Source organism: Eschscholzia californica, unplaced genomic scaffold (genome assembly GCF_041429995.1).
Source record: "Eschscholzia californica isolate CP2 unplaced genomic scaffold, dmEscCali1.0.p SCAF_1, whole genome shotgun sequence".
Classification (NCBI taxonomy): Eukaryota; Viridiplantae; Streptophyta; class Magnoliopsida; order Ranunculales; family Papaveraceae; genus Eschscholzia; species Eschscholzia californica.
Window position 1 is genome coordinate 36,870,755 of NW_028238198.1, and position 19,680 is coordinate 36,890,434.

General features: G+C 38.0%; 1 protein-coding gene across 2 annotated transcripts in view; it reads right to left on the reverse strand.

Moving 5' to 3' along the window:
- Positions 1–11,673: 11,673 nt before the first annotated feature.
- Positions 11,674–19,680, reverse strand: part of LOC147566506 (putative cyclic nucleotide-gated ion channel 20, chloroplastic) — a 29,968-nt gene continuing 21,961 nt past the window's right edge. For both annotated transcript variants that reach the window (XM_086653003.1, XM_086653004.1), the window contains 4 exons: positions 17,249–17,378; positions 15,979–16,225; positions 14,285–14,447; positions 11,674–12,017 (listed from right to left, as the gene is read on the reverse strand). In XM_086653003.1, coding sequence (XP_086509129.1) covers positions 11,909–12,017; positions 14,285–14,447; positions 15,979–16,225; positions 17,249–17,378 — 649 coding nt within the window. In that variant the 3' untranslated portion in view covers positions 11,674–11,908. The remainder of the gene's footprint in view (positions 12,018–14,284; positions 14,448–15,978; positions 16,226–17,248; positions 17,379–19,680) is intronic.

Below are 19,680 nucleotides of genomic sequence, written 5' to 3' on the forward strand. Positions count from 1 at the left end.
TAGAGGAGCTACAATTGGAGCTCTCGATCTTTACATGCGATTGGAATGGTTCGAGGGAAAAACGCGTTAAGGTATTTATCCCTCTTCTAGTTCATTGATTAGTTTATGCATATGATCCTGGGAAATCTAGTGTTAACATATGATGTTTGAGATTCCGCTTAGAACACTAGATAATGTATAGGATACACAAAACCCTACAGTGGTATCAGAGCCAGGTTGCATGAAACTATCTCTCACAAGTCGAATTAGATTCGAGCTTGATTGATTAGATGATTTTATGTTTAAATAGGGATTTAGACATGAATTGATTAGTTTAAATGAGATTTAGACTTAATCGGATAGAAATTGAAAGTGTTTCAATGGGAGAACTTTAAAATTCCGAGTTTTTGAAAAGAGTTTTCAAAAAGAAGTTTTAAAGTGGATGGTTTTTTGAAAAGAATTTTCAAAAACTGCTGGTTTTTGGATGATTTTCATCAAAACAGCAGCAAAAAGTGGGAAGAAAACGAAAATTGGAAGGGAAGAAGGTGCTGTCTAGGAGCCGGATTGACCAACACGCGTCCCAGGACGTGTATGGCCAGTCGCGGACACTCAGGACGCGTCCCAGTCCTTCCCGGACTGGGAATCCGAGAGCGTCTCGGATAGGACGCGTCTGAGTTTCTCTCGGACAAGAGGACGCGTCCGAGAGCGTCTCGGACTGGGATCCCGAGGGATCCGCGTCTGGCACTTGAGGCCGCGTCTTCAGGACGCGACCACAGAAAAGTCCGAACGCGTCTCGGATTGAGAATCCGGACGCGACCAAGACTGTCCCTTCCAGAACGCGTCTGGGACGCGTTTGGTGAAGCTAGGAGCCGTCTCGGACTAGGAGTCCGAGATGGATAAACTTGGACAGAGCATCTAGGACGCGTCTGTGGGGCTGGGAAGCGTCTGGCCTAGGGACAGGACGCGTCCACCCGAGGGACTTGGCACGGTCTGGAACGTGCCAATCCGGGTCCGACTTTGGCTCGGACCTTGACCGTGACTTGACTTGGTCTAGTCAAAGGGGTCCTTGACCAAGTTTGACTTAAGTCTTTAGAGTTTGACTCGGGTCTTTTGGGCCTTGACTTAAGTGGGAGGTTTCTATTTTCTTTTTCCGACTTTGACCATATTTGTTCCGAAAGTGACCCGGGCCAATCAAAAGCCTAAATCGGAGTTTTTCCAAAACGATTTCATAATCTTTTAGGATAAAACCAAAACGAGCCATTAGTCGGAATTTTGAGAAAATTAGACTTAAGGCACGTTAGACATAGAGATGTCGGTAGTATCTCCCGAATAGCTATCTAGAACATAGCAAACCTAGATTCGACCTAAGGAAGCGAATCTCATACATACTTGGGTGTTTTATGAGTGTCATATTATTATGTATGTATGGATGTGAATGCGGGTTCTAGTATGGCCATAGAATTGTTCTATCTTGTTTTTAAGCACAGATGGGTACCTGATGTATTTAATTTCAAGTTTTATACGATCTGCGAATCGTTGAGTCTTGTAATTAGAGTTAAGGGTCCAAAAGAGTCCATTGAAGAGCCAAAGGATGAGATCGTGGTTCGAGTGGAAGAATTCAATGGATGTTCGAGGATGGAGATCCAGGCGAACAGAGGCAAAACAAGCAAGAACCTAAGAAGATTAGATCTTTTAGATTAGGGGCCATACTAGGATCATGTCTGCTTGATTTATTTTCTCGCGCGCATTTACTTATTTACGTTTTATGTGGTGTATGATTATGTTAGAGTTCACAGTAATGCATGCAAACAAAAACGTAAGAGTCCCCAAAAAGAATTTAGAGTAATGCCTACCCAGATTAAGACACCTGTTGAGCCCTTGTTCATCGATGGTGGGTCATGCCAAAGCAGGGTGCCATCTTTTACCTCGGGACAATACGGGTAGACCTATGAAGAGGTCTACATGTCTAAATGGTTATTCTCAACGAGTCAGCAAAAGAGTATTAGATTTCGAGGCAAAAGGATGAATTGAACACATAAGTGTTATTCATCAACCAAGAGCCATATGAGATATGATCAGTAAGGAGTTACTCACCCAGGAGGGTGCAGTTAAGGGCAGTGCCAAAGTACGCTTAACTTCACAGGAATGGGGTCTTGGAATCGTATTATTCGAAGGGGGACGGTTTTCATTGAATAATATGGCAAAAACTGTTTTTGCGTAAACATTGAATGTAGTACTTAGCAAAATCCTTATTTTGTTTCTGTAGAGTAGAGATGACATAAAGTATTAGTTCACGTTTAGATAGAGATCTATACGACTTTCTAGATTGGGAAGAAGATCAGAGAAGAGTTCTCGATGCTTCGAATAAAGAAAGCGTAATAGAGCTACCAGAAAGGGAAGTGGAAGTCGGTGCCTATGTTATAGAGGTCAATTTGGCAGATATGGCTGACTCTATTTCATGGGTATTTGATACCGGATGTGGAGCACATATAATTTCGGAATTAGATGAGCTCAAGGAGGTCAGGTATCTCACAAAGAACGAGATGTATCTACGAGTCGCAAATAAGGCAAGAGTTGTTGTTGTGGCTGTAGGAACCTTTGAGCTCAGTTTAGAGATTGGGTTGATATTAGTGCTGCGTAATTGCTATTAAGTACCCACTATATCAAGGAACATCATCTCTGTGTCGGTGTTAGACAAAGAGGGATATCATGCTATAATAAAGGACGAGTGTTGTTCTTTATACAAAGGTGAGATGTTCTATACTAGTGCTAAGCTACGTAATGGTCTTTATGTTGTGAACATAGAAGACGAAATCCTGAACATAGACACGAAACGGCTTCGTACTCATGATTCTAACCAAAGCTATCTCTGGCACTGTCGTTTGGGTCACATTAACATGAAACGCATGCAGAAGCTTCATTCAGATGGACTTCTGGGATCGTGTGATTTGGAATCGTACGATACATGTGAGCCATGCTTAGTGGGCAACATGACAAGATCGTCCTTCAAGGGGAAAGGAGATCGGGTGAGTGAACCATTAGGACTGATACATACAGATGTATGCGGACCTATGAGTACACTTGCGAGAGGTAACTATGGCTACTTCATAACGTTCACAGATGACTTAACTAGACATGGTTACGTATATCTTATGAGGCATAAGTCGGAATCGTTTGAAGTGTTCAAACAATTCCAGAATGAAGTAAAGAATCAACTTGGCAAGAAAATAAAAGTCATTCGATCGGATCGAGGTGGTGAGTATTTGAGTCAAGAGTTTGAGGATCATCTTCGGAGTTGCGGAATAGTGTCCCAACTCACTCCTCCAGGAACACCTCAGATGAACGGTGTGTCTGAAAGGAGAAATCGAACCTTGATGGACATGGTTCGATCGATGATGAACTTAGCCGATCTTCCTAACACTTTCTGGGGGTATGCTCTAGAAACGGCTGCTTTCACACTAAACCGAGCTCCGTCAAAAGCTGTAGAAAAGGCGCCATATGAGATATGGACTGGAAAGGTTCCAAAGTTGTCTTTTCTCAAAGTCTGGGGTTGCGATGTTTATGTAAAGCGTTTACAAGGAGATAAACTAGCACCAAGATCAGACAAGTGTCTCTTTGTTGGATATCCAAAAGAGACAAAGGGGTATTACTTCTACAACCCATCAGAGAACAAAGTGTTTGTTGCTCGTGATGGTGTCTTCCTTGAAAAGGAGTTTCTTTCCAAGAAGACAAGTGGGAGAAATATAGAGATCGAAGAAGTTCGATCAGAGCAACAAACTGACACCGTTGTACCGATGTCAGAAGTCGCGATTCCTAACTATTCTGAGCCGATAGAAAAGGAAAGAGAGGAAGAGATAGTAGATCTCGGAGATCCTCCCGCGCAGAGCGAATGTGATTCGCAGGAGAACCCTCAAGGAGTTGAGAGTGTCTCACCTGTTGTTCAAGCCCCGCGTAGGTCCGCAAGGCTGATTGAGTTATCTCAACGACAAGAGTTGTTGTTGGTAGAGGATAATGAACCCAGCACCTACAAAGAAGCTATGACGAGCCCAGACTCCGAAAAATGGCTGGGAGCCATGAAATCTGAAATGGAATCCATGTCTGAGAATCAAGTTTGGAACTTGGTTGATTTTCCCGATGGAGTAGAACCCATCGAATGCAAATGGATTTTCAAGATGAAAACAGACAAGGATGGAAACGTGAGCATTTTCAAAGCTAGACTCGTGGCAAAAGGTTACAGACAAGTCTAGGGTATAGACTACGAAGAAACCTTTTCCCCTGTCGCGATGCTTAAGTCCATTAGGATTATTCTAGCAATTGCAGCTCATTACGATTATGAGATTTGGCAAATGGATGTCAAAACCGCCTTCCTGAACGGTAAACTGGAAGAGGATGTGTACATGACACAGCCTGAGGGTTTTGAGGACTCCAAGAATGTTGGAAAAGTTTGCAAGCTTCAAAGGTCCATCTACGGGTTGAAGCAAGCAAGTCGGAGCTGGAATCTTCGATTCGACGAGAAAATCAAAGAGTTTGATTTTCTGAAGAATGAAGAGGAATCTTGTGTATACAAGAAGGTTAGTGGGAGCAACCTAGTTTTCTTGGTCCTGTATGTGGATGACATACTGATCGTTGGAAATGACATTCCTATGCTTAACTCCGTGAAAGAGTGGCTTAGGAAGTGTTTTTCAATGAGAGACCTAGGAGATGCAGAATATATATTGGGCATCAAGATCTATAGAGATAGATCGAGGAGGATGATTGGACTCAGTCAAGAGACTTATATCGATAAGGTTCTTGGGAGGTTCAAGATGGAAGACTCTAAGAGAGGATTCCTACCCATGACACATGTTACGACGCTAAGCAAGACTCAGTGTCCCCGAGATCCTGATGAGCTAGCACACATGAAGAAGGTGCCTTATGCTTCGGCAATAGGATCTATCATGTACGCCATGGTCTGCACTCGCCCTGACGTCTTATATGCTCTGAGCATGTGTAGTCGTTACCAATCTAATCCAAGGGAGAAACACTGGACCGCAGCCAAAAATATCCTGAAGTACTTGAGAAGGACAAAGGATCACTTCTTGGTTTATGGCGGGAAAGATGAACTAATCGTGGAAGGCCATGTGGATGCGAGCTTCCAAAAGGACAGAGATGATTTCCGATCGCAGTCGGGTTATGTCTTTTGTCTAAACGGAGGAGCAGTAAGCTGGAAAAGCTCAAAGCAGACTACTGTAGCAGACTCTACCACAGAAGCAAATACCTTGCCGCTTCGGAAGCAGCCAAGGAAGGAGTTTGGATAAAGAAGTTTATCTCCGAACTTGGTGTAGTTCCTAGCATAGAAAATGGGGTTACTCTGTATTGTGACAACAATGGAGCTATCGCCCGGGCTAAGGAACCAAGATCACACCAGAAATCCAAACATATCCTAAGGAAGTACCACGTGATTAGGGAAATCACTGAGCGAAAAGATGTGGTCATTTGCAAAGTCGATACGGACGACAATGTTGCCGATCCGTTAACTAAACCACTGCCTCAGTCCAAGTATGAGAGTCATAGAAAGGGCATAGGTATAAAGCGCATCGATGAATGGCTTTAAGTTGTAATTGGATTAATGAAAGGAGTTTCATGTAATCAATTAGCTACATTCAATAAAAGAAATAAATAAGTTATTTCTGTCGTTAAATCATGGTTTAGTATTTAATTGACAATCCAAAAATAATGAGAAATTCCAGGTAGGTTTATCAGATACGTGATCTGGTAAATGGAACCCTACTAAGTGAACATGGAATAGATTCATTATTGAGTCCCTAGTCTAGGTCATTGCATGGACAACAATGACTCAAGAAGACTAGCATGGGAATTGACTGATAGCGCAGTTCCATGGGCTATAGGAATATGGTATTTAAGTCAATTACATGGGTGTATGATTGGGAATCTACACTGGATAACCCAAAGATGAGAGTTTTTCAAGGAGTTGAAAAACGTCACGAACTCTCATAGGCAAGATTGGAGAGATTCTTTAAACATGAGTACTCCACTCATCTTATGTAAGGAATGTCGAACTTTGGTACCGTAAAACGCCGCGCCGTAAAAGGAGGTTATAAAGGCGGGATACTGGGGAGACAGGATAGACATGAAGTTAAGTGGGAGTACAAGACTGGAAAATGTGTGGCCACACTCAAATGGATTAAGGGTTAATCATTTGAATTGACAGTTGTTCTCCAGATCAAGAAAGTGTCAACGGTGTGACGTATCAGATAAGATACTAAGAGACATGGGAATCGAGCATTGCACTTGTTCTAATTACAAGTGGGAGACTGAAGGATTTATCCGTTCGGTCTGAAGGAGATGTCCTTCCGAAGGAGTGTCCTTCGACCAAGGTGGCAATGCGATCAATTTGTCAGTTAGGATAACGATGACCACACGTGAAGATCATCCAGTCCGGTCCAATTAGGGGTCGTAATGCTTTGCTAGAAGCCAACTACGATCGTCGGATCAAAGAGTTGATTCGCGGCTAACATAGACCGGATCCTACAACGGGTTACACATAAGAGTGGTAGCTTGATCGGAGAGACTTGACTAGACGGGAACATGCTAAAGTTGGATGGGATCCAACTGGAAAGGCCGAAAGGGTCCGAATGGAGATTCGGAACAAGATAGAAAGGAAGACTCATTGGGCCGGTCATGTGATGGCCGACCAGAGTAAGTGGGCCGGCCATATAAAGCCCATTGTGGGCTGCCCTGGCCGGCCACACTTAAGGGATTGTCAAAATACCCCAAAAGGGTATTTTGGTAATTATCTTTTCTGTGACCCAAAAATAGAAAACCTAATCTGAATGGGATTCTAATTAGGGTTTGTCTATATATTGGGTCAGTTGAGAACAGAGAAGGTGTGGATTTTTCTCTAGAAGAAAAATATACAGCTCTCTCTCTCTCTCTCTCTCAATATACAGCTAGTGGAGAGAGAGGAATATAGAGAAAAAGTTCTTGTTCTATCAATCTAGTCAAGAAGAAGAGTTCTTCTCAACCTTCTTGTAAGTCCTAGAAGTCTGAAAGGAAGGGAGATCAAGTCTATTCACTCGGTGTTTCAAGTAGAGGAGCTACAATTGGAGTTCTCGATCTTTACATGCGATTGGAATGGTTCGAGGGAAAAACGCGTTAAGGTATTTATCCCTCTTCTAGTTCATTGATTAGTTTATGCATATGATCCTGGGAAATCTAGTGTTAACATATGATGTTTGAGATTCCGCTTAGAACACTAGATAGTGTATAGGATACACAAAACCCTACAAAAACCAGAGTTGACCGGTTTGAATCCTTTGATTGTAGCATATAGTATCATTGGTGACGTTTCAGTTCTCTTAGAACCGACATTGTAATTTAACACTGGTTTAAAACATTAGATGTTTCTAGAAGAACATAATAATACTTATTAAGTTCTAAGCTGGATCAGTGTCTAAAAAAATACTTTAATCCACTTCAGCATCCTTAGCAATCACTTATTAAGTTCTAAGCTGGATCAGTGTCTAAAAGAAGACTTTGATCCAATTCAGCATCCTTAGTAATCACTTGCTTCTGCCCCCTCTTGGACCGTTTATCCTTTTAGTCAAGTATGTAATTCCCTTGAGCTCCTACTGAGCTGCACATCTGGTTTTAAACACCTGACGAAGGGAGTCTACTATACTTGCCAAACTAACTTTGTTTACAAAGATACAAGAACCATAATTCTCAATTCCGTATCTTTGTCTTCCAGGTACCTAGTTTCTTGTAATGGCCTAGCCATTGCTATTAAAAGTCTAACCCTTATGCCTTATGAATCATAAGAACTCTTCTCACATTTCTTTGGTTGCTGAATCTTAAGAACTTGTTTCTTAGATTCAAACGTTCCTCAATATTCTTTTTCAGTTGTCTTCACAAACTGATGTAACAGCGAACATTAGGAAATGGGATATTCTCGGACGTTTTCTTTGTTTCGAATTCGAGAGCGTTTCTCGGATTCTAATCCAATCAAGGAAATAATTTTCGTTTCATTCCTCAAGAAAAAGCAAAATCGTAAAACTTATTATCATAGCAAAACACAATTTTGCCACATTATTCAATAAAAAAACCGTTTCCAGATGAATAATGCGATTCCAAGACTCCATTTCTTTGAGGTTAAGCATACTAAGGCACCATCGTCAAGAATAACCAGTTAGACATGTAGACCTCTTCATAGATCTACCCGTACTGTCCCGAGGTAAAAGATGGCATCCTGCGGAGGCAGACCCACCATCGATGAACAAGGGCTCAGCAGGTCTCTTAATCTGGGTAGGCTTTACTCAAAATTCTTTTTGGGGATTTTTACGTAATTTATCAAGTATGTGTTACTGTGAACTCTATCGTAACCATTCGCGACATATTATGTAAAGTTTATTTGAGTTTGCGAAAGGAATTAATTAGTTCCTAGTATAGCCCCTAAAAGATCTAATCTTTTATGTTACCTCTTGTTCGCCTATGGTTCGTTTGGATTTATGTCCTTGAACCTCCATTGATTACTCGCACTTGAACCATGATCTCATCGTTTGGTTCATCAATGGATACTATGACCCTATACTTTAAGTATTATTCGGGCACATACTCACTTGTGCTTAGAAACAAGAGTCGATTACTTATCTAAAGGCAATACTATCCTAAGCATTCACATATACATACATACAAAATATGACATTCATAAAATAATGTATGTATCCTAGATTCATTTCTAGGTTCGCTATTTGTGTTAAATTGTGACATCTCTATGTCTAACGGGCTTTTAGGTTCATTTTCGTTAAATATGAACTAATGGCACGTTATGATTCTTCCTTAATGATTTCTAAAATAGATTAAAAAAAAACTCCGTTTGGGCATTCGAATGGCCCGGTTCGATTTTGGAAAAATTTGTTGAAATCGAAAGAAGAAAAGTCAAGACATGCCACTCGGATTAAGGCCCGATTCATACTCGAAAGACCCAAGTCAAACTTGGCCAACAGACCCTTTAACTGGCCCGGGTTGCCGCATGACAAGTCTAGGACCAAGGCCTAGCACTTACCGGACCGGAACGGCACGTTCCAAATGTGTCGGGTCCATAGGCGTGGACGCGTCCTGGCCCTAGGTCAGACGCGTCCCTCCGCCTTAGACGCGTCCAAGACGAGTCTTAGTGCTTCAGACGCGTCCAAGACGAGTCTTAGTGCGTCTAGACCGAGAAGTTAGGACGCTCCAGACGCGTCCTAGACCGAGACTTTCGCATCCTAGATCATCTCGGACTTCAAGTCCGAGATGACGTAGGTTTGTCCAGACGCGTCTTGGACGCGTCTGGTAGGGCATAGTCGGCCGCGTCTTAGACGCGACCAGTTATGCTCGGACGTGGATCCCTCGGGATGCGTCTCGAGCTGGCCGCGGCTGGTCAGACTCGTCTAAGGACGCGTCTTGAGCTGGCCGCGGCTGGTCAGACACGTCTTCGGACGCGTCTTGAGCAGTCCGACCCAATAGAAACTTCTATTTTGCCCTTTCTTCTACTTCCAAACTCCATTGTTGTTGTTTTCATCCACAAAAGTGTTGTTTTCACCCAGAAAACAGTTGTTTACAACCAGAAAACTGTTGTTTCATTGATTTTCATCACCAAAACTTGTGATTTTGAAACTTGTTTTTCAAAATCTTTAATCCATTAGATACGTTTTCGAAAACCCTTTTCAAAAAACACAAAATTTAATGATTCTACGCATTGAAACTCTTTCAAATACGTGTCTTGATTACGAATAAATCTAATTTAAACTAACCAAAACGTGTCCGAATCTCTATTCAAACTAATCTATCTAATAAATCAAGTATAAATCTAATTCGTTCTAGTCAAAACTAGTTACATGCAAACGGCTCGTGATTCCACTGTTGGGTTCTGTATGTATCTAATAATACACATAATCATTTAATTATGTTGTAAGCGGAATCTCAATCATCATATGATTACCACTAGTTATCCAGGATCATATACATGAACTAATAATGAACTAGAAACTGAAAGTAGAATACCTGGATTCACTTTCCCACGAACTAAATCCCGAGATTCGGAAGATATAGAGCTTCAAGTGTAGCTCCTCTACTTGAGACACCGAATGTATAACTTGAACTCCCTCCTTTAAGTCAGCTAGGACCTTCTTGAAGGTTGAGATAAAGAACTCCTTCTAGACTTGATAGATAGATTGATAACTTTTTCTCTAAAATCTTCTCTCTCCAATAGTTGTGTGAAGAGAGGGATTTCCTTCTGAGAAATTTCCACACCCTTTCTGAACTCATAACTGGTCCTTATATAGGCAATAGCTTAGTAGAGTTTCACTCAAATAAAGATTCCTAAAAGTCCCTTAAAAGTCTCATAAAAGATAAACATAAGTTAGAGCTTAATCTAACTGAAACTCCTAATTAGGGATAAAACCCTAATTAGGGTTTCCTTATGCTATGGCCTGCCAGACTAGCCTTTAATGGGCTATGTCTATCCGGCCCAATCCCCTTAAGTGGCCGGCCAGGGATCTCCCTCAAAGGGAATCCCTTGTTTGCCCTTAAAAGTGCGTTTTGCTCTTTTCCGGACTTTCTTTTCGAGCCAGATTCTTTTCTATGTTTTAAGCATTATCAGATTGGATCATATCCATTTATATGTTAGTTCCCATCAGTCTATTCTCACTATTCAATTTACCATTCTTATGTGTAACCCGCTGTAGGATCCGGTCTATGTTAGCCGCGGATTACCGAAGTAACCCGACGATCGTAAGCGGTTTCTAGCTAAGCATTACGACCCCTAATTGGACCAGACTAGATGATCTTCCGGATAAAAGTCATTGTTATCGTAACTTACAAATTGTACGCATTGCCATCTTGGTCAAAGGACACTCCTTCGAAAGGACATCTCCTTCAGGCCGAAGGACTATATCCTTCAGTATGTCTAAAGTATGTCTGAATTTTCTTATTCTCTATCATTTTTCAATGATAAAAGGAAAAGAAATCCTTCAACTTACCTTCATTTACAACAATAAACACCACCAAATCTAATCAAAGTTCTTTCTTTCTCATTCTAGAAGGAACTAAAGAATAAACAACTCTCTTTCTCTCTCTAGAGAGTAGAGACAGAGACTCTTTCTCTCTTTTAACGTCTTCTTTCCGTTTCACTAATTCTTCTTTTATTAGTTCTTTTTTCTTATTACTATTATCATCATCATCATCAAAGGACAAGTGATAGACATTTATTATTTCAATATTATATTTATCGTCTAATGTCTGAGTTTGAATGCCAGAAACTTTTATAGACTTCCAAATGTCTATGAAAGTCCCTATCCACTACCGTCCCTAATATTACTATTTTCTAAAAAAAAATTAGCAACTTATTATTATAATAATTAAGATGATAACTAAATATAATATATTTTCAATTATTATAATTTATGAATTAATACATTTATTTATATATAAATCTTCTGATTTTCGATTCACAGATACATTACGATTTAGTAAATTGAAAAACGATTTACGATACGATTTGACAACATTAATCCCGAACATACTCTCATTTTCCTTTAACTATGCCTAGGATTTTTGTATCACTAATCTATGATTGCTTCATTGTTGGGTTTCTAATGGATTGGATTAACCCTGCTCCCCTTATTAAAGCTGATACAAGTATTACATATGCCTCCATCTCATAAAAAGAATTCGATTACTATGGAACGTTTTGAAATTACAAGAGTGTATGTTTGCTGCCACCATCTCAAAACATTTACACCAAGAAACACGTAGTAACCTAACTTCTTACATGAAGATGACTTTCTTTTATGGCGTATAGATATTCAGATAATCACCCTTTTAGTCCAAACTACATTCTCATTTATATGCACTCCAGGAGAACAATAGCTACATTAATTCCAAGTGATTCTTACCCTCTGAATGAGTTACTATTTGTTCGGTTTAAACGCTTCTTTCTGTACCTCCACGCTACTTGGATGATTGAAGCTGCACGTCCTCTCCAGTACGGCGATTCATACCTGTCAACAAGTTAAAACATAACACCATTACACTGCTGAAACTACAATTTTGGCTAAAATCAGTCAATTACTACACCCCTTTTTTCAAATTAATAAAGGATTTTTGAGTTTAAGGTCCAAAAATAGGGAGGTAATTAGTCATATATCCACTCCTAAATCAATAAATAAAATAAAACCAAAATAAACTGAAAATGTAAAATAATTCCAAAAATTCACAATTTGGTGGGGCCCATGCATCAATCCTTTAATTTTCTCTCAATTTTACCCTTTAATAAATATTTTTTAACCATTGGTAAATCAAAGGTTTATAATGGTTGAGTTAATACAATTATTCTTTCCATAAATTTTATGAAAGAATATTTATGGTGGATATTTAATGTTAATCTTTATTTCCAAAACTTATATTTTTCTAAAGTAACATATCAAATCAATGGATATTTACCTAAAACTATTTCTAGTCTCTCAAACACGAGTTTCTCTTTCTGTAACTATATGTTCTTTGAATTCAAAAAAATATATTATTTCCAAAACTGATATTTGTCTAAATTAACCTACCAATTCAATGAATATTTACCTAAAACGAGATGCTCTCTCCCAAAAACGATTTTCTCTCTCTGTAACTCTATGTTCTTTGAACTTCAAGAAAGTATGAATTTGTGATTTGCTTTTTATCTCTACCTCGATCCAATTAAACATCTACAAATTCTTTTGTGAGGTTAAAAAGCAAACTATTTTGCTAGCATCTTACTGATTCTACTAGCATATTTTACATTCTACTAGCATCCGATGAATGAATTTGATAAAGTAGTTTAAAAAGCAAATACTATTTACCTAGCATCTTATTGATTCTAATAGCAATTTTTACATTCTATTAGCATCGGTTGAATAAATTTGAATACAGTAGTTTAAAAAGCAAGAATATTTTGCTAGCATCTTATGAATTTGTTACAATAGGTTAACAAATACTTTTTAGTAATTAAAATATATTATGTGAATTGTTTTTGTTACATTTTCAGTATTTTACTAGTGTTTTCTTGATTCTATTACCATCTGATATGAATTTGTTACAATAGGTTGATTCTAATAAAATTCTATGCTGGTAGAATCTTATCGAGTCTAACTTTGTAACATTTTATTTTAACGTTTGTTTTTTCTTACTCTTCACTACTGTAGATGATGAATGAAACCATCAATAGATTCTCTCTCTCTCCCACTCGATGCTTTCACCTTTTTCACTCGGTTTAATTTGGGCGTCGATGATGAATGAAATCAAAACCTAGTTCATATATTAGGAAGTGACGCTGTTCTCTCTCTTTCTCTCTTCGGTTTGCTTTTGCTCAATTCTAATAGAAACATAATAGAAAGTATTCTGCTAAACGGTAAAGGCAACTATTTTTCCGGAAGGAAAGTTTGTTTTTGAAAAAATCATTTAATGAATCTTTAAATATTATGGTATATTTTATTTTAGGTTATTTTTTTTAACTTAGGATAGGTCAGGTAGTAAAAGAGAATGAGAGAATAAACATGTAATTTACTTTGAGTGGATTTATTTTCTATCTCAGATTATCTTTGGTCTCTAGACTCATTGATCATGCGATTTTGGACTTAAAACACATCCCCCGATTAATAAACTTATGAATGAAGTTATATCATATATGGATACACCGTTTCATATATCTTGCGGTGTCGATAGGAATACCAGGTGGTGTTTCTTCTTATTTCTTAGGCGGTGTTTCTTTTTAGTTCAAATTTGACTCGTCCAAATGATCTGAACGGCCTACTTGTTATAACATTAGAATGTCTGTTTTTTGTCTGAATAAGCTGATACATACTAATTTTGGTTCCATGCGAGTCAGACAAAATAAGCATCTGAATTACGGGTCCACAAAATAACTTTAACGGAGTATTGTACTCAAGTAAGTCACACTCTGATGAGTCAGATTCAAACAATAGAAGGAAAACACCACCTTAGTAACTTCAGTGACTATAATGTGAGATTTGTATAGACATCTAGGTTGCAGTTGCACATAATAGCGTTGAGGCCACAAAATACCTTTTTCTAGGTTAAAAATGTAATTTGTTTGTGGACTTATCCCCATGTAGAATTATTGTTACGGATATAGATCCAGCCGACCCTTTGGGTTGGTTGATTCTCAATCAAGACAGAAGATAGAAATATGAGCCGATAACATAGAAGTTGGTTAATTTGGTGTCTAAATATCTTTGATATTCACCTTACGTAAATCTAAAGGATTTGACAGAATTACCTTATAGCTGCTTGAACAAGTGGCTTCCGCAAAAATCCTTCATAGTAGGAGGTGACTTCCTCAATATCAGCACCTTTGAGCGAAAATGCTTCAACATTAGTTAAGCAGGTTACTGTCCTGTTAGAAAGTAATCTGTATCCCGGGTACCTGCCTCTTGTTCCATCTGCAAAATAAAATATTATAATACTATAACTTTAACCCAAACCCTATATCACATTATGCACAGGAACTTTATGGTGTGTTTGGTTGCAGGATTCTTAAGTAGGATTCCTACTAAAAGTGGAATTTGGTAAGAATCATGAATCCTTGGTCTATTTGGCTACTAAGAATCCTAGGACTCTTGAATCCTAAGGATTATTAATTCCAAAATTTGTATTGGACCAAAATCCCACCCTACCCCCTAGGATTTGCTAGGATTTTGGATTAATAAACCTAAATTTCAAACTTAACATCAACAAAAAAATATTTCCTTCTACAAAATCATTATTTTTTTACAAAATCATTATTTTTTTCAAAATTCATATTTTTTCTAAAGACGTTTAAAAATACTCAAATAATAATGAACCATAGGATTCTTAGTTGCCAAACAAGCCAAAAAGTATTACTATAATTCATGAATCCGTGGATTCATGAATCCCACGGACTCATGAATCCGCGGATTCATGATTCCGTCATCCAAACACACCATAAGTTAACCTTGTAAGAGGTAGGGTAATAAGTTTGGTATATGTCAATATTCGATTTTTTTCTTGAAACTTTGAATTAATATTAATAGAACTGGAAAAGAATATGCAAGATAAGCTTATGACGCAGAAGCAATGAGGTTAAGGTTGACATTCTATGTAGCAGCAAAGAATTAAATTTGAAATATTTCCGTTGTAATGACCGAAATATCTCAATTTCCATGAGTACAAAAATTTCCACCGAAACGGATTGTTTTTTTTTTTTTAATAATGCCAGGAATTGTATTTCGAATTCGGCCGAAATGACCGAAATTTTTCTATTTCCATGCCTCTCAAAATTTCATTCCCTTGTGTAGTAGAGCCTTAGACACAAAATCCTGAAAAGTTTTGTACTTCGCCCAAGAGTGTATTTTACTAAATCTACTCAAATGAAATAAGGACTTTTAACAGCTAAAATAGTATCTCGACCGTTTCTTCTTTCTCTTTAAGAGTTCAGCTGTCCGCTCCTGCAAATATGCCACATGATGTCCATCGGAATAATAACCCAGGTTGCTTTCCTGCCTTCGGAAAATTTAACCCTCTCCATGTTTTATACAGTTGAGTACTTTCCGAGGCTGGCACCACTTTAATACCGATATCATATGCACCGACTGATCAACCTCTGTTCCACACCTTTTATTTACCGAAGGCAGGTCAGTTAATATAGTGCCACTATGTCATTCACTTCCATATCATTACAGTTCCACCTCTGTTCCAAGTCTGTCTGGTGGGCACTTTATACACACTTGCTACAGATGCTGTATTGATTTCTTATAATTTATTTCCTTTTGATTTTGTAGCCCCTGAAGTTCCTCCAAAGGGGGACCTCAGTGGACAACCCTAACTCTCTCATACCACATGATTCGGTTTGATAATTTATATAAGGCAAATCTGTAAGACTTTTGTAGACAATTTATATAAGACTTTTGGTGGCTTTCTCTTACCATCAATCTTAAAAAATGAGATGAATACCTCTGTAAGTTGACAAATTATCAAGGCAGAACGCGAGAAACTCCTCGCCGCAGACGTTCCTATCTGACAATTCGGCTCTGTTTCCGTCCGCATCAACACTCTCCATTCTCCCCCGCACAATAAAAACCATTTTGTCAACTGGAGCCCCATAGTACAGTATCTTACTTCCCTGTGTGTATATTTTATGTCTTAATCTTTCACAAATGGCATCAAAGACTGGGTCATCCATTAAAGCAAAGATTCGGACCTGAAACAACAACATCATTCAAGAAAGAAGCTACTAAAATACTGACATCCTTAAGATTAAGCTTCTACATAAAAATAAATAAAAATGGTTTCGTGTCTATTCTGTTACACACCTCATTCTATAGAAATTAGTAGCTGATACATACACATAAACCCAAAACCCTTACACACCCTGCCTGGAGACATTGGAATAATAGGTGTCGTGGATACAACCTCAATGGTTGAATTATATCGTTCATAGGCACGAAGATGTCGTATATATGTATATATCTATTTAATAAGGGAGGAGGGTCTCTTTTTCCGGATATACCTTCCACTTCAACGGCTAAAGATTACACCTCCCAAGCTTATCCCCAAAGGTTGAGATTACATCACCAAACTTATCTCTAAGGATTGGGATTATACCTTCCAATTTATCTTCAATGGCTAAGATTACACCTCACAAGCTTATCTTCAAGAGTTGGGATCACAGAACTGGCCGTGCCCGCCGAGCACGGGTTATACCCTCGTATATATACAAGTATTATATCATTTTTGCAACCAGGACTCTAGGCCATTTTAATAACCTGATTACCTGAGTGCTGAATTTGGACAGTTCCAAAAATAAAAAGCCACAAGATGTTAAAAAGCAAATTAGCCACTCAAATGAGACATTTTCCCGTCTTATATCATTGAAACTCTACTCAACCATACTAACTGACCATAGGTCATACAAACAACTAATGTTTCCTTTCTAAAACAAGGGTAAGAAAATTGGAAGGAAGAAAGAGTGTTAAATAGTCGTCATCTATGTTGTTACATTGTCAGAGGTGTTATTTTCTGTTCTTCATAACCCTAGCTTTAGCGAAATCACAGGTGTGCAGATAAGAGAATGAACCCCCTGAAATTTCTTTCATCACTTATGTAACTACAATATTTTCAGAGCAAAAATTTTTTTCTCAACAACATAAAAAGTATAATGCATTATATAAGACCAGAGAGGTACAAAACGACGTAGTATATAAATTTAAGTATCCAAACTTACTTTCTTGATAAATTTGAAAAGATGACGACGTATGTCTATCTGAAGGTCCTCCGACAAATCTCCTAATAGAGCTCCTTCATTTACACCTTGTGTTGCAGCCCAAGTAAACCGCTCTGATCTTCTGACTCGACTGCATTATTTGATGATAAGGTTGTTGAGGTTATGCTTAACTTGAACATGTTTGGCTGGTAAAACGTCCTACGCAAGCTTTTGTGTAACATTATATACTTGAAAATTTTGATAACATTTTTAACCATTCTAGAAGTTGTGTAGTACCATTATAAGAACATTAACATTATAAAGATATAGTACTACTAAAAACTCTTTATTATTAAGAACGATAAAATGATTATGAATAAGGCTTGTACAATCTTTTTGGTTCATCGGCTTCTTTATTATTATTAGAATTTCTAAGTTCCAATGTAAAGTCTATCTCTATTAACTTCTATGTAGCAGAGAGCTACACCCGCACCAATCACCATTCAATAAGAAAAGAAAAACAAGAGAGAAGTAACACTTATATTGTTTATGAACCGAAAAGTTTTACTAGTATTTCACTATGTGACTATAATTTTCATGTTCAACACATTTTGGAGATTTATAGATCTTTTCACTCGAACACTACATCGTGAGACAGGTCAGGCTATCTTTTGGACAACATTAAGGGACCATAACAACAACTTCTACAATTGATGGAGACCATCAAGATGGGCCTCACGGCCGAACTAGTTAAAGGGCCTCATGGCCGAGTCCATTAGGGTTAGAGTTTAGGAGTTTCCATGTTTTAGTATTTCCTACTAAGTCTAGGTTTAGAAGTTTCTATATTTGAGTATCTTTGATATTTAGGAATCCTAATTTGAGTCTATCTAGAAGTTTCCAAGTTCCTATAAAAGGAAGTCAGGTATGTCCTTGTTATTCAGATCAGAGAATATTATGAATCAAGTTTATTGTTAATCAAGTTTATCGTTTTGTTCTTTAGTTTATCAGTTTATTTACGTATTTTATCAGTTTATTTACGTATTTTATCATTGTTATAATGGTGGATTCCGTTACTTTTACGCTTCCGCAACAATCTACATCAGCTGGTATTCAGAGCTTTAAAAATCTGGGAACAAAAGATGAAATTTTTTTCATGGATACATCTCTCCTTGACTGTTGGAAAATTTTTCCATGTTTAGATTGGGATCCCTTTCGAGATTCTAAACAATTCTACGTTGCTCGAAAAGATCAAGAAAAAATTAATAACGTTTCCAAAATTCCTCTCTTCGACGGTCAATACCATATAGATTTTTGGATTCAACAGATAGAGGATTGGTTCATAAATCAAGATATACATGTCGAAGATAAGGTTTTTGTCGTGGAACAACATATGTCCGAAAGAATCTATGAACAATTCAATGCAATGCAATGGAGACTCATTGACGAAGGGAAAAAAATCATAGACGATTGGACGACATTGAAAAGTATCTTCAGGTATGTTTTTCTACCCTTGGATGAATATTTCTCATATGCTGAAACAATGATTGAATCACGTAGACAGTTCTCCAACGTTACTTTGGTCACCGGGATCGATGATATTGAAGAAGTTCTTGAAAAACGGAACAAAATTCTATCAATGACCGAGGAAGAAGACGAAAGTGATTTTCCTTCACGAGACATTAATACCAAGAAGTTCATGCTCCCTCTTGTAGGAGTCTCTTTTCTCAAAGAAACAATGAACATAGGTGTAGAAGTTGATGTCCATCACCTGTTCGATATTAGGTTTCTTAGAGTTTATAAACTTCACGAAGATGAACGAGGGAAGATAATTCAAGTTATTATTGAGAAGGACGAAACAGAGAAAGTGATGAAGTGGATGATGAAATTCATAGTTAATTTTTCCATAGTGAATTATGTGGTGTTCTTGGTCTTCTTCATCAAACTAAAAGACGACGGGAGATGTCGCAATTTGTTAGAAGTTTCTATCCTACATTTGTTTTTGCGAGATTCTTTGAAATATGAGATTTATGTCAGTGATTTGGTCCATCATTGTCTTCTTCAGATTTTCGCCAACTTTCGTGCAAAGTGGGAATTAAGGATCGCATTGTTAAGTCTCACTTGAGGGCAAGTTCGTTCTCGGACGGGGAGTATGATGGAGGCCATCTCCTTAATGGGCCCTTCGGCCAAGAGATTAGTGGGCCTAACGGCCAGGTTGCTACATTAACGTAGTTTCCAGATTTTAGTTATTAGGGTTTCCATGTTTAGAGTCCAAGCAATCTAGGAAAGTTTCCTTAGTAGTTATCTTCTTTCTTTATTCGAGTCTATCTAGGAAAATACAATTTCTATATAAGAGAAGTCCAGTCTGTCTTTGTTAATCAGATCAGATAATATTATTAACCAAGTTTATTATTAATCAAGTTTATTGTTTATCGTTATTTTATCAGTTTTATTTC